Source organism: Asparagus officinalis, chromosome 2, assembly GCF_001876935.1.
Source record: "Asparagus officinalis chromosome 2, Aspof.V1, whole genome shotgun sequence".
Lineage (NCBI taxonomy): Eukaryota > Viridiplantae > Streptophyta > Magnoliopsida > Asparagales > Asparagaceae > Asparagus > Asparagus officinalis.
Window position 1 is genome coordinate 82,915,835 of NC_033795.1, and position 24,192 is coordinate 82,940,026.

The following is a 24,192-nucleotide window of genomic DNA, read 5'->3' on the forward strand; positions in this document are numbered from 1 at the left end:
TCGTCATCATCTTCCTCATCCTCCTCGTTGCCATCAGAGAGAAGGGGAATCCCTGGGGCTTCTTTCGTCGAGGACGTTCAGACCTATCTCTCCCAGTTGGGCCTCGATGTCAACCAAACCCTAGCTTTTCTTCAAGAAAGGTCGCTCCTTTTTCACTTATTATTCGATTTTTCGAGTTCTTAGACGATCAAAGCTCAGTTCTTTTACTGGATTCGAGATCTATCATCACTCAACTCGTCGTGATTGTTTGTCTCGTGTTGGATCTCTGTTAGTTGCAGAGAGCTGAGTTTATGATATAAAATTACCAGTGAGAAAACATTTTAATTCGTTCGATGCAGGCTTCAACAGTACAAGATCGTAGAAATGAAGCTCCTCGCTCAGCAAAGAGATCTTCAGGTTCTGCTTTTTTTTTTTTCGCTTCATTTATTACTATGTTGATTGTTTGTCTTCTTAAAAATGTAGAAGGGCTTTTCTCGTAGTAGACTTTGATAAATAAATAAATCCTATCTGTATATTAGGCCTCCAAATCTTCATATTTGTTAAGACAACTTAATGGATTTTCAGGTGTAAAGTACAAATATGTTGTGTTCTTTTTTCTTTTATTTTTTGGGAGAATAATGTATAATTATGTTGTTGTCATTAAAGAAACGGATTCGGATCCTCTCCGTTGATTTGTTTAGTTGGTGGTTGTGATTTATTTCATATCTATCACTCACCATACCCCATGACTTGCACTATGCATTATCACAACCATTGGTTTGTTTAGTGGGTATTTGTGATTTTCCTTTGAGCCTAAATGAGGAAAATAGTGCAATTCATTGGGGGTATGGTAAGCGTTAGATATGGAATGAATGACAACCACCCACTAAACAAATCAATGATTATGATATTGTAGTGGTCTCTCCAATGCATTTTTTGGCATTGGAGAGGATGCAAATCCTCAAGAAAACTTAATGGATCATGGGGGTAAATTATAAAAAATAAAGATTAGGAGGTGTAATTTAAAACTATGATAGAATTTAGGGTCTAATATGATAAAAACCCAAAAATTCTCAATTGGGATATTTTTAGTCTGTTGGGTAAAGTTTATTTGTAGTTGAAGTACTTCATATTCCTATGCTGCAGGCGAAGATACCAGACATTGAGAAGTGTTTAGATATTGTTGCCACACTACAAGCCAAGAAGGGTACTGGTGAGGTTAGCCTTTGATTGCTTACCATTTCTGTTTCATTTGAATTGTGAGGTGAAACAATAAATCACAAAAAACTCGCACTTTATTACACTACCGTGGTGCGGATAAATCAGCAATTAAGTTTATAAGTTCTTCACTAGTTTGAAAAAGTTTGGTACATTGGTTTTTACCATTCAAAAGCTTAAACTCAAGTAATGTCAGGCTACATTTTTGGTAGTAGTTCCTTTCATCCAAAATTTGCATGTATACCTTGATTGGGAGTTGATGGGGTAAATTTTAAGAAGCATTCGTTTCCAGTTTCAATTGGTTTAACTTCTGCAACATACTCCATGTTCAGGTGATGTATTCAAACTTTTCCAGCCCATCTATATAGTTACACAGTTTTTTTGGACTTAACATTTCTCTGTGATTTCTTCTCCAAGTGATTCAATATGCTGTGCATTAGTTTATACTAAGTAAGTTATTTACTCTTCTCAGGAGACACTAACCAGCAGCATTTTTATTTCAATTTTCTTTTGACTATATTTATGTACACGCTGATGCCCATTTGGAATCCACATTATCAGGCCTATTCAATTTTCAGTCTTTGACATTTCAGATTTTTCTAAAGAAACTTGAATCCTTGTGATTCTAGAAAGCTGTAGTCTACAATATGAAGTTATGGGTTTTTTATAATAATTTATTGTCTTGAATTCTATTCGTTATAGGGAACTGCATTCTTGTTGTACAGCCTGTTTTTTTAAGCGCTACTACTTGGTAAGAAGTATTTGCACTGTAGCTCTATGTTCTCAAATTGCCATCTCCTTTACTTTTTCATGCAGGCTCTGATTACTGATTTTGAAGTTTCTGAAGGAATCTACTCACGAACTCGAATAGAGGACACAGATTCCGTGTGTCTTTGGTTGGGAGCAAATGTCATGCTAGAGTATTCCCTTGAAGAAGTGGGTTTAACTTTTAATGATCTCATACCTTTGATCAAGTTGACATATTTGCATTTATAGTCTTCTCACATAGAGAAATAGCATTACCAGTATTTTTTTCATCGATTCATGCAGGCAGAAGCCCTTCTTAAAAAGAACCTGGAAAATGCTAAAGCCAGTTTAGAAGTCCTTGTCGCTGATCTCCAATTTCTAAGGGACCAAGTGACAATAACTCAGGTATATTCACCTGTCCAATTTCATTTTCTTTTGATTGGCCAAAAAAAAAAAGAACTTAGAGAACTGTTTTCTTGGTTGAAGATATTCTCATGATCAGATATTGTAGAGCTTAAAATCCATGTTCTGGAGTCAAACCTAGGTTTACAGTATGCTTACCTCCATAGAAAAGACAGCAGAAATTCAAAATATTAGATTTTTGGGATCGGCTTCATGAATCACGATAATTTTATTAAGTTAAACTATTATTTAAGTTCTTCACGGGGTCGGCTACATATGAGGAACTTAATATTCAAGAAGATGCTGTAATCCACCTTCTCCCCTCGCCAAAGAAGAAAAAGAAGTTGGTATCTAGATGTTCTTAGCTTGGCTTCTGTTATTTCTATTGTGCAGGTCACAATTGCTCGGGTATACAACTGGGATGTTCATCAGCGAAGAAGCAGGCAACCCGCTAAAGAAACCTGATATTCTGTTCCTCCTCATTGGAGCTGTTTAGTTGATTGTTCGCTTCGTGGTGCCTCTTCCGCTTATTGTTTCAGTGTAAAATCTTAAAGCTTGCAGAATTTGATGTGTTTACGCGTTGTCGATATGTTTCCTTTACTAGAGCCTTTATGGTATAGTTTCAGGGGATGGTTGATGTTTTCTCCGATGTGAGATTGAGATGTAACATTTTGCTCTGTTCTCCGAGAATTTCTCTGTGCTTTTTCGTCGGAATATTTATTTGATGTTTCCTATTTTTTTTTAGCGTGACATGCAATATTTGCCATCCTTTCTGCCAAGTAGAGGTTTCCTCATTGTATTTGTATATGTATTTATTTGATTTGTGGGTTATATGTTCTCTACTGTGATATGAACATCTTGATGTCTAAACATTTTGGAGTGATTTTTTCGGTTCCAATAATTTTGATGTTTTGTTAGGACAAATTTTCAAAACTGATCTTTTTGGGTTTTTAATTGCAAAAAACGACCCATTTCAATCTTATTTATAAAAAACTGACCCAGTTGGTTGAAACTGGGTTGGTTTTTGAAATTTTTTTTCCTAATCTTCACGGGAGTTCAACTCCCGTGAAGTTTTGTTATGAGAAAAACTTCACGGGAGTTTAACTCCCGTGAAGTTTCCCAAAAAAAATTAAAAAAACCGACCTGTTTTCTGCCCCTGGCTGAAAACAGGTCGGTTTTTATAAATATTTTTAAAACCGGTCGTTTTTTGCAATTAAAAACCTAAAGGGGTCGGTTTTAAAAATTTGTCCTGTTTTGTCATGCTTGATTTCAATGAAATTAAAGAGTTTATGCATGCCAATACTTCTTGAAATAAGTTCTCACCAATGATAAAAAGTTCTTTATATGAAATTTAACAAAGATATTAACTTTGAGAGGTTTTCAATGTAGAATAGAACAAAAGATGTGAAAATTCTAGCAACAGGGGGAAAACGAAACGTTAAAATTTAAGGATAACGTGACATTATGGGAGACTGCTGATCATTATTCAAAGATTTCAGTATCTCCTCTATCCTCCATATCTGAAGATTGACCAATTTTCAAGAAGGTTCAAATATATACCTAATCAACTTATCTATTAAAACAATTCAATATAATTGTTTCTACATTCCTTAGGAGCGGAAAAAAACAAAACAAAACAAAAAACACCAGTCAACTTCTTCACTCCTTCTGGAGAGGCTAGATCTACTCTTAGGCCGGCAGACGTTATTGTCTACAATTGGAGTGGGGGGAAGCACTCTTGTGTTGATCTCACAGTGGTGTCTCCGTTGGTGGGGTTTGATAATGAAGAGTTTAAGGTTGGGCATGCAGTGGATAGAGCAACAGAGACAAAGGTGGGCAAACATGATCAAGCTTGCAAGGACAACCACCACAGCTTCATTCCGTTCGCTTTCGATACGTTTGGTTTCCTTGCGGCTGATGCGGTGGAGTTCCTCAGGAGGGTACAAAAATTCATAAAATAAGAATGTGGCGACAACAAATTCCGCTGAGTATGTGTTTCGTAGGTTGGATTTTGCAATTCAGAAAGGATTGGCGACGCAGCTTATTGCCCGCTTGTCATCATGTAATAGTTTATCGATTTATCTATCTCTTTATTTTAAGTTTTTATAAAAAAAAAACAAAGGATAACGGATCTGAGGACTGAACCCAAATGGGACCCAATGCACATTTACGCCCGTTTAGCTTAACGGGCCCCGATTAGGATCTAAACCCGACCCAATACCAATCACAAGTTTAGGTCTCGAACAGCACTGAGAAAGCGCGAAACAAGAAAGTAAAAGGGGAAATTTTTGGGGACAGGCACTTGAACAAAGCTCGGATCTTTGAGCTTCTCCCGTTCTTAAAATCCGAATTCTAGCGAGTCAAGGTCAGTTCAATTCACTTCAATCATCTTTTTCATCTGAACTTTTATCGATTTTGTCGATCCCCAACCAAAGTTTGCTCTTTTTTCACTCAAATTGAAGAAACCCACAAATTTATTAAATCTCCTTTAATCAGCTGATGAAACTTGGGAGTTTACCTTGCAAATAACTAGATTTTTTTTGTAAGGGATTTTTAACTTTCCATGTTAGTTTTCTTAATCTTGTCGACATTGTGGAATATTATGTAGTCTTGCAAATAACAAGGTTTTTTTTTATGAAAATAATGCATTCCAGTTTCCCTGCAGTAAAATTTTTGAGACAATAACGGGAATTTAAATTTCTCTATGGAACTAATAATTAAATACCTACCTTTGTTTATATTATTGTGATCATATCTGTAAGGAAAATATTTGAGCTTATCTTTATTTTTCTAATTGCCATATTTACTATTTTTTTTTCCCTTTAGATATACCGTATTTGAGAGAGAATTTCTGTGTTGATGTGAAAATGTCGGCTTCTACTTCTAATGATCGTGCTCCCGAGGAGGATACTACGGCGAATGTAAGCCATTCTCCGAAGGAAAGTGATGCAAATCCAACGCTAGAGTCATCCCGAAACTCAAAGGAACATGATGCCAATGTTGAGTCAAATGTATCTCATACTTCGAAGGATAGTGAAGCAAACACTTCCCCTAGAGCAAACCAAGCTTCGGAGGAAGTTGAAAAGAATAATGATGCGACCAATGAGCTAGATACCTCGGAATCGGCTGATGGTTCGCATGTGGACCCACAAATTGGCATGAAGTTCCATTCGCAAGAGCAGGCGTTCAAGTTTTACAACTCTTACGCTAAGAGAAAGGGCTTTAGTGTTCGAAAGGGTCATCTTTCTCGAAGAAAGGATGGGAGTGTTAGGGATAGACATTTTCTATGCAGCAATGAGGGTTATCGTAGAGAGCATCGCACTCATATAACTAAGAAACCCCGGCCACTTGAGAGAACTAACTGTATGGCTCGTATTGAGTTTAAAGTGGATCGAGATAATACATGGATCGTCAACAAGTTCATGGATGATCATAATCATCCTCTGGCTTGCCCGAATAAGATACACATGTTAAGGTCTCACAGAAATAAAATGCCTATGCAACGACCATTCATTACCGAGATGGATTATATCGGGGTGAAACCGGCACAAGTGCATGATTCTCCGGAAGAGGCTGCTAAAGTCATAGAAAATTCTGGGTTTCTTTTGAAAAACCAAAGTTACTATTTGCTGCACTCTAATAGGACTAGGGATCTTGAGAAGGGAGATGCACAGTTCCTTTTGGACTTTCTGAAAGATAAGCAGGTGGAGGATCCATCCTTCTTTTATGCAGTGCAAGTCGATGAGAAGGATAGGCTGACGAATTTCTTCTGGACTGATGCAAGGTCGATATTTGAGTACTCATGTTTTGGCGATGCCGTTTTATTTGATACAACCTATCGAGCAAGTAGGTATGATATACCGTTTGCACCTCTCATTGGAGTAAACCATCATAGGCAAATTGTCGTGTTTGGTGCTGCTTTACTATTAGATGAATCGACGGAATCCTTTGTTTGGTTGTTTAAAACTCTTATGACTGCTATGTCTGGAAAGCAACCGAGAACATTCTTCACAGATAATTGTGATTCACTATCGAAAGCAATCAGTTTGGCATTACCAGAGACAAATCATCAACTTTGCCTTTGGCATATAATTCAAAATGCACCCAAAATAATCCCTCATGTATATGGTCACGAGTCCTCTTTTCAAAAGGAGTTCGAGAACTGGATACATGAAAGTCGCTCTGAAGAGGATTTGCAGAAGGGATGGGAAACTTTATTAACTAAATATAATCTTCGAGGTAACTCGTGGTTCGAAGACTTGTATTCGACTAGAGAGAAATGGTCTTCTGTTCATCGTAAAAGCTCATTTTGTGCTACAATGACTACAAGGCAATGGTGTGAGAGTATGGGAAGCCAGTTCAAGATGTTATTCTACAGAAAATTGCCTCCTTCGAAATTCATGGTGCAATATCACCAGGCCCTCCTTCAAATTCGCGAAAAAGAACTCTCTGAAGATCGCAAATCTAGGCTGTGTAAACCGACTCTATTGGCTGGCGTGCCTATGTTAACGGGAGCTTCAGAATCATACACCAGGATAATGTACAAGGAATTCGAAGATGAATACAGGAACCAACTCGCTTGTATCTGTGAACCTGTTTCAATGAGCGGAACAGTTTGCACTTTTAAAGTTTCTTCTCCTCAAAAGCGCAGTTACGGGCTTGTTGAGTATGATCCATCTAATATTTCTGTCACCTGCAGTTGTAAAAAGTTTGAGATGATGGGCATCCTTTGCATGCATGCTCTAAAAGTTCTCAACTACAATAACATTCTTCACCTCCCATCATGTTACATTCTAAAAAGATGGACGAAATATGCGAAAGATGGGGTAGAGAGTAACAGACCTCAGCGACCTGATGACCTTCACGATCAAAAACTTTTGGCGTTGCGATACACTCAGGTTTGTCATAAAGCCCTTACTATTGCGGTTAAAAGTGCATTTTCGAAAGATGCCATGGAAGTTTTCGAGAAGGGGCTTGATAGATTTATGGATCAAATGGTATACGAGTTACATAACGACCCTTCAAATAAGCAAGCAAGCGACATGAATCTTGTTCATGGCATGCAGCAGAACACTGTAGAAACAGCTAATATGTGCTTCGATGGCTTTTAGTTATCTTTGGAGCTCTGGCTTTTGCTCTGCTCGAGTCATAGTTGTATCTGTGTTTATGGCTACTTTTCTCAACAGTCTGCATCATTTGTAATATTAACCAAACATTTTCATAATTTTGTACATAAATCTTTTGTTGGCTACATATTGTGTCACTCTTCCCTTGGTCATTTATGGCCATTCTTTTAACTGTTAGCATGAGAGCTGAGATATTTTGTGACTGTTGAAGAAATCTCTCTGGAATGTAAACAAACTGATTTGCTGTTTGCGTAAAAAAATTGCACAAAACGGTTTGTTCTGGGATGTAAATGACTGAGAATTCCAGCACTGATGAAGGATAATAAATTGTTGTTTCTTGTGCTCATTGTTTATTGATGCTTTTATGAATATGTGGATGTCTTGTGAGAGTGTTCAATGGGGCTCTCTGCATGTTAACATGATTTGCTGTTTGTACAGATTACACCAAATGATTGACTTTTGAGATGCAACAAAATTGAAATTTAAGCGTTGCTAATTTGCCCGTTCATTGCTATTATTCCTTATTGATGTTTTATTTATATCTGGTAGTTAGGGGTGCATTCGGTCCGGATACGGCTCGGATATGATGCTTATCATATCCATATCCGTTTACCCATCTCGGATACGAATACAGATACGGATATACCTCGGTAAGAAAAATTTATAACCATATCTGCTAAAATCGGATACGGTTACGGATATACATGCGGATATATAAGTGGATATGCATGCAGATACAAAACAGATATGAGAAAACTAGATAGTATTGAGAAAAACATAGTTCATGTGATACAAAAGAGTTTGTTAATATGTCCATTATAATTAAAAAGTTAAGATTAGACATATTGATCATCAAAAGTAACCACAAATCCATAATCTAAGAATCGAAACTATCGTAAGAGTATGACTAATATGTATTCGGATATTCCAGATACAGATATTTCACTACAAAACCATATCCGTAACCATATCCTATCGGTTATATATTTGAGTAACCATATTCGTATCCTAACCGTATACGGATACGGTTTAGCACTCCTACTGGTAGTATATCATTAATGATGGTCAGCTTATTATGCAATAGGAGGGGGACACCTCACCTGTCCCCCCTGTTAGTCCCATATTTTGGGTCATTGAAGAATTTTTCATAAAACATATCTAATGTCTATACTGTACATATTTAAGAAAAGCAGCCTTTTTGGTTTGTGTGTCAACTTTTTTAGAAATATCAAAAATACCATCACATTTCAAAAAATCAAAAGTAAATACATTCACACCTGCAAAATGTAACTAAAATGCCGAACACTTGAATCAACACAAATGCTCTCACTCTCTTAAAAATCATTCTGAAATGCCCTCACATTTTTTTGTTACACACGCATCGTGTGCCCTGGAGTACTAGTATTATGCGGCCATCTGTCTTTATGAAGGTTCTTTTTTTTATGTGGCAATCTGTCAGATTTTTCTCTTAAAAAAAATTACCTACTGAGCTAAGATCCCGACCTCCCATCACGTGCACCTCACGTGACTAGTCTCGCGCTAAGACCCCGACCTCCCGTCACGTGCAACCCACGTGACGCATATCTACCCCACCCCTCCAGAGATCCGCAGCTCTCATCACGCGCACCTCACGTGGCCCATCACGAGCCCCGAAACGCTTCAGTTTTTCCAAAACGAGGTAGAGCGTAAACCCTAATAAATCCCCGTTCAAACTCCGCGAAGGTGAATCTCTGTTCCCCAAGTTTTCTGCTTTCATCTCGTCATCCTTATGATTTCTTCAGGAATTTTTAGTATTTTAGTCTCGTTTTGCTTAATTCGTGATCCCTTCGCTTTTTTTTTCCCTCTCAATATTGGAAAAATATTGCTGTTGCATTGAGGAGAAAAGCCTAATGCTGGAGTTTAGTGGCTTTTAGTTTATTTCATCCATCAAAGTTGAGCAGCAGATAGCTGTTTTCATGAGTCATGATCCTAAAAGAGATACTTGTGCAGTAAATATTGAAACCTAAACAGAAGTGCTTGAGAAACGGACGAAGTTAAGAAAATAATTATATGAGTACATAACTTATATCACGGGGGCAAACAAGTCTGAAAGTAGCAAGAGAGGATCAGTTATCCTTTTTTCCCCACACTAAACATTTCAAGCACAGTAGATTAGAACTAACAAAACCGCCAAATTGTTTGCACCAATGTACAGATGCCTCTACGTCCTTCACCTGCATTCAAGTAACAAGGAGGTTCTATTAACACATAGAGACACCAAAAACATCCTCTTCTAAACTAATGAAAATTCTTTGGCAACCAATATAAGAAATGAGAAATAAAAAAGAGGTCAACAGATGCATATAACACATTATCACAGATACCCCAGCTTTCCACTTTGCTACCTATAATAACTACTGAACCGGAGTTGAGTTTCCATAGAAATATAAGAATTATTAATCTAACCATGCAAAACCTTCCATATTATACCTAATATATCTAATAACTATCTTGACCGTAGTTTACGAGTGTCGGTTATAACTAGAACTAGCAAACCGCTTTATCATGATGGATGAAAGCCACTGAGTCCTATTTCCAACTTATTTACGAGTATCATATAAATAATGAGGTACAAACGTGCAGCCCTGACTAGTGGCTACTGTATAAAATGCATCAAGTTCAGGACATCAAATACAATGACAAATACAAGTAACAGAACCGTTTAATCAAGAAAACTACAAAGCAAAGAGTAACGAATGGAAACTCATTTAGACAGAAATATTTTTGTTGCTTATAGAAACATCCATTTTTCTTTTGAGAGAACATGTACACGGTTCAAGAAACTTCATTTAGACACACACGGACACACTGAAACCTCTCTCTTCTAAACGAATGGAAACTCATTGACAACCCATCCAAGAAAAATGGCCATTAAACAAAGAGGTCAAAAGATACATATAATGTCATAGATACCGAATCTCTCCATTTCACATCTTTGTAGTTATAAGGCCTGAGTTTACAGGTAAAGATCATGACCCATGAATATAGCTATCTGCTCAACTTTGATGGTTAAATAAAGGGTAAACGTTTAGAAGAGAAAGGTTTCAGTGTGTCCGTGTGTCTAAATGAAGTTTCTTGAACTGTGTACGTGTTCTCTCAAAAGCAAAATGGATGTTTCTATAAGCAACAAAAAGATTTCTGTTTAAATGAGTTTCCATTCGTTACTCTTTGATTTGTAGTTTTCTTGATTAAACGGTTCTGTTACTTGTATTTGATGTCCTGAAGTTGATGCATTTTATACGGTAGCCACTAGCCAGAGCTGCACGCTTGTACCTCATTATTTATATGATACTCGTAAATAAGTTGGAAATAGAACTCAGTGGCTTTCATCCATCATGATAAAGGGGTTTGCTAGTTCTAGTTATAACCGACACTCGTAAACTACGGTCAAGATAGTTATTAGATATATTAGGTATAAGATGGAAGGTTTTGCGTGCTTAGATTAATAATTCTTATATTTCTATGGAAACTCAACTCTGGTTTAGTAGTTATTATAGGTAGCAAAGTGGAAAGCTGAGGTATCTGTGATAATGTGTTATATGCATCTGTTGACCTCTTTTTTATTTCTCATTTCTTATATTGGTTGCCAAAGAATTTTCATTAGTTTAGAAGAGGATGTTTTTGGTGTCTCTATGTGTTAATAGAACCTCCTTGTTACTTGAATGCAGTTGAAGGACGTAGAGGCATCTGTACAATGGTGCAAACAATTTGGCGGTTTTGTTAGTTCTAATCTACTGTGCTTGAAATGTTTAGTGTGGGGAAAAAGGATAAATGGTCCTCTCTTACTACTTTCAGACTTGTTTGCCCCCGTGATATAAGTTATATACTTCATATAATTATTTTCTATAGCATATTTTTTTGTACTTGTTAACTTCGTCCGTTTCTCAAGCACTTCTGTTTAGGTTTCAATATTTACTGCACAGGTATCTCTTTTAGGTTCATGTCCATTTATGATTAATACGGTCCTTATTTGGACTGATGCAGGCTTGAGCTAGTTGGATGGCAAGGCAACCAAGCCCTGAAATTGATGATGAGCTTTTCAATGAAGTGTATGGGAAGGAATATACTGGTCCACTTAGACCAACTGGCAACAGCATATCAGTAAACACGCCAAACAAAAGGCCCCATGATGATCATTCTGCTGATGACGAGGAGCGTCTTGATCTTAATGCTGTTCCAACTGATTTTACTAGCAGAGAGGCCAAAGCGTGGGAGGCTAAAGCAAAGGCAATGGAACGGAATTGGAAGAAGAAGAAAGAGGAAGAAATGATCTGCAAAATATGTGGAGAATCTGGTCATTTTACCCAGGTATTGTGATCTTTCAAGAGATAGTTTTCATCAGTATCAGAATGTTTACCATGTGTTTAGTTGCCTGCTACTCTTTTCCTATATCATCTTATAGGAGTCTAGGACCAATCATTTCTTTTGATGTTGTTTGGATGCTGACACCTATAACAGTATTGCATTTCAGCATCGAATGTTCTGCATAGCTTGTAAGTTGTACAATAGTTGCTACTGTTACAATCTATATTTCATATTTTTCATAAATACTGACTTCAAGCTATTAGGCCTCTTTTCAGTAGTCAACAGGTTTGGGGTCATATTTTCTAATTGCTTGTTTTGCATACACAGTAGTCAAATTATCTTCTAGTCCAATTGTATTTGAAGGACGTAGTATACCTTTGGAAGTAGTATATTTGTATTTGTTGAGTCATTTTCTATGCTAATGCTAAAGATGTAGAATGTTTTTCGGAACTAAAGCTAAAGATGTAGAACGTTTTTCGGATTTAAGCTATTTGAGAAAAATATATTTTGGTAGGAAACAATATCCCACCTGCAGTTGAGTGATTCAGGTTACTTGAAAGTATACTGAGACTGGTGGTTTTGCTCAGGTTGGCAGAAGTCAATCAAGCGCCAATGATTTTGGGGGAAGGAAAGGACAAAGCTGTTCCATATGATTATAATTTTGGATCTGAGCATCTTTATTAGATTTGGTTGGACAAGGTTACAAGGCAGTAGATGAATAATTGAGGACCTAGGTCAAATAGTGCTCATAGCCATTGTAAGACAAGTCGAAGGGGATTTGAAGTTGAAATGTGCTGAATTATAGTTAAATACAAATAACATTGTCAGAAATTTAGCTCATTGTTTAATGGATGAGGGGACATTTTAATATTACTTGAGATAAACTCAGATATATTTCTTTGAAGTTGTGGCATTGTTAAGACAAGTCGGAGGGGTTTTGAAGTTGAAATGTCCTGAATCATAGTAACATAGTTAAATACAGAAAAACCTTGTGGAAATTTAGCTTATTGTTTAATGGAAGAGGGGACATGTTAATATTACTCGAGATCTGGGAGACGGAACATGTTAATATTACTTGAGATAAGCTTAGATATATTTCTTTGAAGTTCTGGCATTGTGCATGCACCAAAGTTTGGAAATAGGGGCTAATGGCAACTCTAGATTTTTATACAAAAAACTTGAAAGAAAAATCACATAGTTTTGAGCAAGTAGGCTATGTAGATTTTCAGTCACAATTTACTGACTCAGTGATATGTATAGAATATTGGGTAACCATGGTTAATACTGTGGGTTTAACAGGCCTCGTGGATATAATTATGCATTTTAAACTGTATATGTGTCATTTGGTTGCAGGGTTGTCCATCTACTCTTGGAGCAAACCGCAAAACTGCAGATGTTTTCCAGAGAGTACCTGCAAGAGATAAGAATGTGAGAGCCATTTTCTCTGAGAAAGTGATCAGCCAGATCGAGAAGGACATTGGTTGCAAAATCAAATTGGACGAGAAGTTTCTGTTTGTGAGTGGAAAAGATAGGCTTATTTTGTCTAAAGGTGTAGATGCTGTGCACAAGCTTATCCAGGATGATAAGGATAAAAGTTCTACAAGCTCTCATAGTTTGAGATCCAAATCTCCTGTTAGAAGTCCTGCAGATTCTCGTTATAGACAGTCTGAATATCAAAGGTCAAACCCTAGTCCCAGAAATACTTCACACCTCCAAGGCAGGGCATTTGATCAGGAAAGGGTTGTTGACGATGGGGTACATGAGGACCTGAAAAAGTTTTCAAGGGATTCTCCAAGAGGTAGCGACCTGATCATGTTTACTTATAAAAACCATGCAGAACATTTCTAATTTGAAATACTTGTTATTTCCTTTTGATAAATTGAAGAATTCGAATAACAACTCCTTTATTTGTTTAATTTCATTTTACCTGGTTTTTTTTGCAGGAATAGGTAAGTGCAAGCTTTTTGTATCCAAATTTGAAGTAATTCTCCTTGTGATTCTGGTCAGACAGATCAAAAGTTTGTTATTAAGAGTATGTTTTGGGCTTATACGGAACATATGGGTTTGGTATTTTATATATTATCTGTCATCTTCCTCCGTAGTATAGACTATTTAAAGCTTTCAGAGGTCAGAAAATCTGAGCTTTTGTTCATATTTCTTCATTGGCGAAGCTTATGCTAGTGAACGATGCAGAGGCCAATCAGCCCATTCCAGATCACCTCCACGCTCTACTTATCAACATGATTCTTTTAGTTCATTTGATGGTCAAAATCATAACAATGGGCTGCTCAAAACTGGCCTTAGTGTAGAAAGGCGTGGAACAGATTTTCATTATGATAAAAGGTTCGACTTTCCACAAACTTTAGAAGAACTAGAAATGGCGTTTAAGAGGGAAGTGATGGAAGTTGGAAGTATGCGGGACCTAGAAGAAGATGAAGAAAACTACAAGCATCGTGAGGTATGACTTTGTTCCTCAATCTCATAATGAGTTTGACTTATTTTAAGTGTATCTAATGGAAAATATAAATAGCATCATATGAGTAGATATATCTAATGCCAGAGACTATCATCTTGTGATTGATATTTATTTTACGCACTTGTAATTCTTTTACTTGCAGCGTGTTCGAGAGCTGAGAGAGAATCACATGAAGAAGCTTGCTGTTATTAGAGGCAAGCACATGAAACAGTGGGAGGAATTTCTTCAGCTTGATACCCAAAGGCAGAAGCAAGCTCGCTACCATTCATACAATCAACTCGCTTGCACAGAATATAACCAGTTGTCTAGGGATGCTCAATATGGTGGACCTAATTTACCTGTGGATTCAAGAAACAGGAACCTATTTCCAAGTGAGGACTATCCAGCCTCAAGGCCCCATGATTTACTTGGTGATCTTCAGCATCAACGACATGATGATTTTGGGAGGGCCTATGGCCGATATTGACCTTAGGGTGAATTTAGAGGTGAGTTTCGACCAGTTCCATTTAGTTATCCAAGTAGGAATCTCAAATTTCCAGACATTCTTTTCTGGCATTATAAGTATGGGGGTCTGTTTTTGTTGGTAAAGAGAGAACTTTGTGTCATCGTGTGCAAATGGACCTGGTAGAAATATACCTAGCGCCCTGGAATTTGTGATGAACAGCTGGAAAATGAGCAAGGTACCTGGCAAAAGATAAAGAGTAAAAAGAGCAGGGGCAACTAACATAATATATTGACAGTGAATATGAAATTGAATATTAGATATTATTATTAATTGGCTTGAAGTCATGGGATATGACTGACGAAGGGATATGACTGACGAACTCTTAAGACCTTCTGAACTTTTAGGATTTTTTTTTCTTTTTTGTCATTTTTAATAATCTCTTCTGTTGTCTTCTAATACCAGGACATATTTCTAATTAAGGGACTTGACATCAGTTCTTCTGTAGAGAAATCTGTATCTTCTTGATCATGTAGTTAAAAATTAAGTATTACGGTAAGGGCACAATGTCCACAAATGCGCTGAGAAGTTAATTTTTCATTTTCTCCCCCAAAGCTACGAGAATTTTAGATTTTGTTTGGTAAAAGTACATTCCCTTGTTTGATTTGTCAACCCCAGATAATGACAAGAAAGTCTCCGTCACAGAGGAAACGTTCTGGGTTCCATGTATATATCACAGCAATGGAACTCATCTTAATTGTTTGGGAACTCATATTCTACGACAAAATAGAGTGCAATGTTGCCAGCTTATGCTGGCAAACTTTCTTAGAATGCGATTCATGAGTTGCATTTTCATCTTCCTGTACTTAAATATGGTTGTCCGAATTTTCAGGGTGCAAATTTCATGGTCCCTGATAACTCTTCAGAGCTCTGATTGCCTGGTAAGTAATCAAACCTATCTAAAGACAATTAGATTGTGCGTGATGATGGTGGTTGAGAAATGAAATTTTTGTGCATTTCTGAGAATTTTGCATATGGAGGCGGTATTTTGGACTCAGCATTACTCTTTCGAGTTGTTTGCAGTGTAGTTTCCTTGTAATGTGTAACGTGACAAATCCAAAATGGTTAAACTACACGATTTCTTTCTTCTTTTTGCCAATTTGGATGACTATTCCGAGTAGCTAGCCATTGCTTACCTCTTGCTTTGTTGAGTTAAGAGTATATGTCAACTGCTTTGGCCAGCACTGGAGAAAACTGTTAATTTCCCCAATTTCTTTCGGTTTCTTCTGCGACGTCAATAGCTACTGCTGGAGGTATTGTTTGGGTGTGAATCATGTGCTCCTCTGATTCCAATTTGATGTCTCTTTGGATTTGGATGTCTACAAGGATGCACCATTGATGGCTGAATTATACTAAATGTCGTCATCTTGTTCAATTGCCTAACTGGACATGGGACATGGACCTTTTTATCGTGCTGTTCTACATTGCAGGTAAGAAATCGAACTTCATTAGCGTAACGCTTCCAGCATTTTGCATTTGCATGTGCAATATTGACTCGAAATCTTTTCATATGTATGTCTTGTAATAATACATGCTCTAGTTATCCTTGTTACCGCAATCTCATGTTGTTGATCATATTGGAAGATGGGTTTATTGGATCTTGCCAGATTCTGGGTTGAACTATATGAGGAATGAAGTTTATGACTAGTGTTTCGCAGAGGGCGATGGGGGTTAGATTTTGACGCGGGCATGCTACAGCTTTTTCACAAACTAGCGCGATGCTAGTTGTTGCAAAATCAAATGTAATGCAACTGTAGTCCTTGATGTTGGAACTCTTTAATTTGAATGGAACAACTTTCTTATTTGGGTTAATTGAGGATAGACCCCTTGTACTATCATCCAACTTGTAGTTTTATTGTTTTATTATTTGCATCACAATTTACCACAAATTTTTCTACCCTATGTTTCCGAATAAGGATTGCTCTGCAGGTGTAATTATTTTTTCTAAATTGAAGGGCATGCTCTAGTCATCAAATGCATCGCTGGAGACGATTGGATACAGTAAATTAGTCGTGATCTCTTTTGCCATCGTATATCGTATCTCACATTACTCGAATACGTCAGCCAAAGTTCTCGATTGCACACTGCACACAAAGGCATCATATGAAGCAGTTAGGTGAAATTCAAAGATCCTCCTTATTATTATTGAAATAAGGATGTTTAAAAACACACAATAAACTGCAATATAACCAGTGAGACCTCCTAGTTGCAATAAAGATTTAGAGAATTTGGATACAACCCCAAGAAATTCATGATCTGAATTAGTTTCAGTGCATGCTGCAAACATGGTCCTTTGATGCCCAACGACTGAGTGCTTGTAACAAGCAAAGAGCAGCCAACAATTCAGTAATTATTTTTACGACGAGATTATTACGTCACCAATGACCAAGAAGAAAATGAAAATCCCATTGAATTAAACTTCGAACAAGAGTTCAAGTTCAGACATAAGTTAAACCCCCTTTGCCCGGTTTTCTGCAGCCATTACAGCTCTATCCTGCTGGCGAAGCCTCTCCCCCTCACGACACAAATATCCCTGAAACTTCTCCTGCACATACATTGAAGATGTCAATGCAAGATGCACCTCATTTACACCCAAGGAATATAACTAAGTCATCTCACAAAAGCACAGTCTCCCTCCAGAAATGGAGTTTGAATTCTACTACATATAGTGAATAAATTGATTATTAATGCATTTTGATAGGAAAATAGGTTACAAAAGGTCATTGGGAGCTGAATTCCCTTAAAAACAGTGGGCAAAAAATTGTGCTCCTATCAAAATTTTGCTTTTTGTTTGAAGATCAGATCTTCTGATTCAGAAGTTGAAGCAACCTTGTACAAAAGCATGCTTTTGGTTTGCTAGGTATAGGTCAATAATCAGTATTGGTATTTAGTAGAATACTAGAAATCATAGAAAAGTAACCGATATGGGCAATTACTTTTGGACCCAAAGACCATGAAACCTTCCCTATGTTTTCCCTTGGAATTATACCCGAAATAAAAAGCTTAATGGAAGGAAACACTTCAGTTGTCTCATAATTGTAGGTCCTGTAAAGTTGGGTAGAAGAATAATTTCTCAATTGATACTGATGATGAAGAAAGCCACTAGCCCAAAAGTTCATTTTTGCTATAAGATAGATAAAGAGTGCAAGGGGTGAAACAACCTTGATCCGTCTCTACAGCCAGAGACTGCTTGTCCAACAAGAACACGAGTATTTAGAGGGAATTATTTACAGTTTATCCTACTATCAGTTTGCTACATCCTTGCTGTAACAACTAACAAACATAACTATTACAAAAAGAAAAAGGAAAAGACACAATTGCGTGCTTTTTCTGTTAGCCAATAAAATGTTTGTAAAATGTGTTACAAGTATTTCCTTGACTTCTAAGCATGAAGCATGCATAACTATCACAAGAAACTTCTTGTCGTGCTATTGTATTCTGTAATAATCTTAGAATTGGTTCTATGTGTCGAACCGTGTATTACAAGTATTTCCTTGACTTCTAAGCATGAAGCACGCATAACTATCACAGGAAACTTCTCATCGTGCTATTGTATTCTGTAATAATCTTAGAATTGGTTCTATGTGTCGAACCATGTGGTGTTTGTGTCAGCATGACCGTGTTTATGATTCCCTAGTTTCTTACTGATAAAAACCGCAAACAATCTAAAAGAACACACTCAAAAAAAAAATCTGTGCGGAACGATTTCTACGTCAGTGATATGTGCATTCTTTTGAATCACTATCTACTATCAAAGTTCTAGAGGTCTTGTAACTGTAGATCAAAGGAAGTTATCCAAGGAGAAATACAGAGATAAACTCTTACTTTTTGAGTTTGCAGTTTCTTGCACCATCACCAATTTTGAATTGTACCAAATTTTTTTTATACTAGATTTTCTATCAAAAATAACAACCATTGCTCCTTCACTGAGATTCAGATCCAAGATCAGCAACAGGTTTTCAATCAAAATCTTCTAACCTAATATTGGCAACCCTTCAACAAACCCTAAAAGCTCGCCAATTTAAGATCAATCCCTAGGTTTAGGGATTTAGCTCCAAAGATCTCTACTTTCCTACATCAGATGCTAGCAACCTATGTGAATCGATCGCAAGAGATAATCAACTCTTAATTCAATAAAAATAACATGTAAACAGATTTATCAAAAAAAAAAAAAAAAAACTGAAACAGTAACAGTTGATTTAAAAAAAAAAAAAAAAAAAAACTGAAACAGTAACAGTTGAAACTTTCTAGGGTTTACCTTGCCGCCAAAGAGGAAGAATTGGGCTAGGGCAACGGTGCCGACGCCGCCCCAGATCACGATCGTCGATGAGAACAGCGACCACTTCCTGTAGATCATCTCTCCTCTAGTCCTTTTCCCCTTTAATTTTCTTCTATTTTTTCGCAAATATTTTCGTTTTTTTTGGGCTCTTGATGGATGCTTATTATTATAAATAGGAGAGAGAGAGAAGTTGGGCGTTTATGCATATAAGTCCACTAATAATCAAACATTTACTTTCAAATCAATTTATTCTTGAAAAAAACAAAATAAAGTGAACAGATATGGAAAAAAATAGAATATTTATAGAGCTCATGCGCGCTCTGTTTATCTTTTATCATTTTAATGTTTTCTTTGGTTTATTAGTGATAAAATATAAGAACTTCTCAAAACTCAAAAATATGTTTGAAATTGCTTGTTATGCTTTAGATTATGGATAAATTGGGTTTTTCTATAGTTGTACATGTTAAGAATTATTAAATGATTATCAACTACTTCCACTATATAGAAAAATATGTAAAAATTTAATAATTTTTCATTTTTACTACAATATATTAAGTTGTGGCATGTAAATGACCATATTACCAATTTCAATAGAAAAATTTAAAACCATTAAATTTTACACATCAATAAATGATATTGAAGGTTCGTAGAAAGCACTATAGAAAAACACATCAAATAAACAGATTTGAGCAAAATTCTGAGCCTATTAAAATAAAAAGAATAGTTTTGACTGCACAATTTCTTAACACTTCTAATGAGGACTTCTATTGTAAATTACAAATTGTAAACGAGGCTTTTTGTAATATATTTATTTATTTATGTGCCCTCCTAAAACACCACCTCAAACAAAACTGAGGGCAATGCTGCAAACTCTCCAATATTTATTTATAAATTCCTCCCTTTCCCTTTCTCGATTTCAATCATTTCTCCAGAGGGGGCCATTGAAGCTGATGATTAGGGTTTCAAGGTTTCGATTTTAAGGTAAAAGTTGCGATCTTTAGAGGTTATAGAAGCTGGCATTTTTTATTCTCATGCAAATTTCGATTTCTTTGTAAATTTTGGCGAAAAAGACAAATTTTTCCTGTAAAATAATTTAAACAAAGAACAATAGTCTTGGTAAATTACTGTATGCTGATGGATCATTTTCGTACGAAATGCAGGAAAATGCAGGAAAAATGAGTTCGATTTTATCCCAAAAAAAATGCGTTTGTGTGCAAAAGATTGATGTATTTTGGGTAGTTTAATTTTGTTATAACATCAGAGGATCTCATAATTGTGAAAATTGGCATGAGTTTATTAAGAAGTCTAGTTACCAAATATGCATCTCTTAATTGCAAATTTGATGCATCTTAATTAAGAATTCAGTTTGATTCTTGAGAATTTTGCCTTCTAATGTATTCTAGGTGCATCTTGTTCATGGTTTTGCAAAAGAGATGGGACTCCTTCGATATCGTTTTCAGAAGAAAATATGAATGTTATAGGTCGAACCTACACCCCTTATGGATTCGAAGAGTTCAAATGATCAAGATCATTTCGTTGATCTCGAAAGCGGAGCAAGTGAAAGTGACGACGCTGTGGACTCCTTGGACAACTCATCGAGCTCTATCGAGAGAAGTTTGATAAAGAAGCTCGGGGTTGAGAGTTCGAGGGAGAAAAGCCAAAGAAAGCCTTCAAAGCCACCACGGCCTCCTAAATCGACACTTCCAGTTGTTATCGATCAGAAATTGGTTAAGGAAATATCGGAGCGTGCTATGTTGAAAAGGGCAAAATTTGCGAGGATGAAAGCATCCAGGAAGAAGAAAAATGGGAAGAAGTCATCTTCTAACGGATGCTTATTTGCTCTGGTCATCACTGTTTTATTCTGCATCATCATAGTTTGGCAAGGTATGCATTTTTAAAGTTTTGCTTGTTCCAGTTTGTTGTATTCTATTTATCTACTTTACATTCATATCCGAAACCACTTAGATACAGATAATTTGCTGAGAAATCTAGCATTTGATATCCACTAAAATCAAATACAGACACAAATTGATTATGAACAGTGACCCTATTCACTACAAGTTGATATGGACATTGACCTTAGAGATATAGACAAATACCGAAGCGAATAAAACGGCCAATTCATTTGGGTATAATCGGTAAGGGACAAGATTCTAACAGGTATGCTAATATATGCGTAGCAGTAAAGGCATGACAGTTAAGTAGGACAAACAGGTTTCGGAGATGCACGCATATAGATATCTGAATCTTATGTATCACAATTTTTGCAGACAGGACCTTTCGATACCCGTATCTGTATCATCTTTCGATACCCGTATCTGTATCCAAGAAGATATGTATTTGTTTGGATAATCTGAACTCTTTTACATCCTTAGTTCTAGGTATATCATTCTACTGGTTGTTGCGAACTGAAGTTTGATTTAGAATTTGGATATTAGGTGGTCATCCCTCTAATCCCCTTGATTTGGATGCTAGAGTATGCAGAAAATGTTAGAAAAACAAAACAATTATGTACCAGATAATAATTAGATACAGATGTTTCTCCTTCATTCTGAACTCTCATAAATAACCACAAGTAGAAAATTGTTTTTTGACTTACTCCTGATGCTAAAAGGGTCACCGGGAAAAAAAAAAGATCCCCTCAGTGGGTTTCTATGGAACAATAGAACTACACGAGGGCTTATCTACAACTAACCCTAGTTTCAAAAATTAGTTACTGTAGCCTTACTAGGGCTGCAAGCTAGTTTTTGTTTGTGCAATAAATTACCTCTTTTGAATTGTTTCTTTCTTCCATTTTTTTGTTGTTGGGACTTTGAGCTCAAAACTATCATATTCTCCAGAGAAGGAAAAGGATAACAAAATTGCTGATGAAATTGGAGTCAATTTTTTTTTTTTTTTTTTTTTGGGGGGGGGGGGGGGGGGGGGGTTCCAGAGAAGGAAACTAAAATAAGAAAATTGCTGATGAAATCGGAGTCATTTTTGCAGGAGTATTTTCTAAGAGTAGATCAAGTGAGACGTTACACAGTTCTCCTGAATCATCACTTAGAAGCTTGGCTCAGTTTCGCAGAAACCTCTCAACTCAGACCTCTTCATTCTGGACTTGTATCTCCTCAAGAAAAAATTCTTCCATTCATAAATACACGAAATCATGAAACATGTCTGTGAACCTTGGAAAACATGCGGTTTGAGGTTGAATTAACAATTCATAGCAAAGTTTAGGCAGTTTTGCTTCCTCCATAACAAACTCTACTTTGTTCGTAATCGAAATTTTTAGTGAAAACATCACCCATTTTATACATCACATTAATTGCTATACAGAGATGCTTCGCAATCTGCTATTTTTGTGGGTTATGTACACACAAGTAACATCTATAATTTTCTAATATCGGTCACTTTTCAATTATGATGTTTTTACAGTGTTGCGAAACGGGTATACGTGATCCATGGAGGAGGAGAAGCTAGCAAAGAATCAAGATGATCTCTTCATCCAAATTCTCTGTTGTTCCTTAATTGTCTTCGCGCACAGAATATGGGGTTTTCTATCCGCCGACAGAATGCAGAAAATGATGAGTTCTGGACATATGGTATCTCAATTAAAAATACAAACCAAGAGAGAACAATAATTAATCTTTCTTCAAGATGGATTTACTATTTTTTGTAACTAAGCTCATAAAGGGCAGATAAAATACGTTTGGTTTTGATTACAAATAAGACCTGTAATCTTTATAGTTTGAGTTTGTTTAAGCAGTGCTTTTCCTAATTTCATGTTCTTTTCTCCTTTGCTTAGTTTGACTAGACAAAAATGTGCTCCGTCTCGTTTTCTATAGCCTGCGGTTGAAATTAAATGATTACTGTGGTCTTAACGGATTATGAACAATAATGAAATAAATAAAAGGTTCTTCTCTTTAGTGTTGGAAACGTTGTTCGTGGAAAAGTCAATTTTGCCTTTGTGAATAGTCCCACATTGGAAGACGATATGAAGTTCAAGTGGTTTATATTGGTTCATCCCTTATTGGACTTTGAATAGTGTTTTGGTTTTTGTGGGTTTTGCAAATTTATACCTTTTGACTCGTTCGTAATTTTGTATCTCAAAATTTTAATTTTACCGTTTTGTAATTCTTTTTGACTCGTTCATAAATAACGGATGCGGAGATGACGCGGGGAGTTACTCGGATCCTGTGCAACGTGTGCGGATTTGGAGCAACGACTCTTTGGCCTCCGGCTCCTATATATACATGGTTCTTCTCCCCGGGGAAAAAAAACACAGCAACAAGAAGTCTTTCTCTCTTCTTCTCAATTTCTCTCTTAAAAATTTCGACTACTATTATTTTTCTTTTTGGGCAATCATCTTCGTCTGAGCAGAAGCTCTGCTACTCTCACCCGAGTACGGAGGCCGGCTGAACCGGGGTTTTTTACCGCTAGGGGAGAGAGGATCGACTGCGCCAGGACGATAAGCGGGTCTTCAATCTTCTAGGGCAATGAAATCACGACGGCTCCCGATCAGGCCTAAATTTCTAACTTTTATTTCGGTTTTTATACTAATATTCTCTTTTTGACAGATTTAGGCCCTTAAATCTTACATATCACGAATTAGTTGCTCAAATTATTTAAATCGCTACTGCATACCTCAACTCAACTCTTAAGGTATTTTGAAATTAGTCCCTCCAGTCTAGAGCATAAGTAGCAATTGCAGGGAAATTAGTCCCTCAAATCATTGACTTTTCTATTCGCTACTTAGTTCTTGTAAGTTGTTTCAAACTAATCACTTTAATTGCTAATTCCACTATTGGTTTGAGGGGCTAATTGCAAACAACTTAAGAGCTGGGGGACTTCAAAATAATTTCTATGATTTGAGGAGCCTACTTCAAAATAGCTTATGAATTGAGGGCCCTAATAGCAAACGCCAATTATTTGAGAAGCTAAATCTCATAAAATGAAAGATTTAACGGGTCGGGTTCGGGTCCATGTATGGTTAACGGGTCCACGGGTAACGAACTTAATAAAGATCCAAAAGATGGAAACTTCATCTTCTCCAAATGTCCCCCTTCACTCCCCAAACCCTAAAATGCTCAAATCGACGGCCCTGATCCGTCCACGTGGCCTCCGCACAGCGGCCGCC

General features: G+C 36.7%; 4 protein-coding genes and 1 long non-coding RNA gene across 14 annotated transcripts; 4 read left to right on the plus strand and 1 right to left on the minus strand.

Annotated features, from left to right (window-relative positions):
* On the plus strand, positions 4-3,125 carry LOC109831433 (probable prefoldin subunit 3; the record flags this gene model as incomplete). Its single annotated transcript, XM_020398755.1, has 6 exons — positions 4-140; positions 339-396; positions 1,126-1,197; positions 2,014-2,133; positions 2,248-2,349; positions 2,740-3,125. Coding segments are annotated over 6 exons (561 nt in total), but the record flags the coding sequence as incomplete, so codon positions are not given.
* Positions 4,590-7,643, plus strand: LOC109831886 (protein FAR1-RELATED SEQUENCE 5-like). The gene is made up of 2 exons (XM_020399358.1): positions 4,590-4,711; positions 5,173-7,643. Exon 2 carries the CDS (start codon positions 5,214-5,216, stop codon positions 7,455-7,457), a length of 2,244 nt encoding a protein of 747 aa, XP_020254947.1. The 5' UTR covers positions 4,590-4,711; positions 5,173-5,213; the 3' UTR covers positions 7,458-7,643.
* Positions 9,106-22,859, plus strand: LOC109831889. 10 transcript variants are annotated; one of them, XR_002244575.1, is made up of 10 exons: positions 9,106-9,194; positions 11,496-11,819; positions 13,170-13,614; positions 13,760-13,765; positions 13,988-14,274; positions 14,435-14,777; positions 15,627-16,224; positions 20,477-20,957; positions 22,059-22,262; positions 22,491-22,859. XR_002244575.1 is itself a non-coding variant. In XM_020399361.1 (7 exons), the coding sequence occupies exons 2-6, from the start codon at positions 11,511-11,513 to the stop codon at positions 14,756-14,758; spliced, it is 1,371 nt and encodes a 456-aa protein (XP_020254950.1). In that variant the 5' UTR covers positions 9,106-9,194; positions 11,496-11,510; the 3' UTR covers positions 14,759-14,777; positions 15,627-16,606. The 10 variants fall into 10 exon arrangements, 1 of the variants encoding a protein (XP_020254950.1); XR_002244581.1 differs by lacking the exon at positions 22,059-22,262 and having other exon boundaries at positions 15,627-15,675; positions 15,977-16,224; XR_002244576.1 differs by lacking the exon at positions 22,059-22,262 and adding an exon at positions 11,180-11,230 and having other exon boundaries at positions 9,120-9,194.
* LOC109831892 lies at positions 16,917-19,228 on the minus strand. Its single transcript, XR_002244582.1, has 2 exons — positions 19,053-19,228; positions 16,917-17,339 (listed from the first exon to the last, which is right to left on the minus strand). It is a non-coding gene; the product is annotated as an uncharacterized LOC109831892 (long non-coding RNA).
* On the plus strand, positions 20,573-23,646 carry LOC109831435. Its single transcript, XM_020398756.1, has 2 exons — positions 20,573-20,957; positions 23,633-23,646. The coding sequence occupies exons 1-2, from the start codon at positions 20,573-20,575 to the stop codon at positions 23,644-23,646; spliced, it is 399 nt and encodes a 132-aa protein (XP_020254345.1).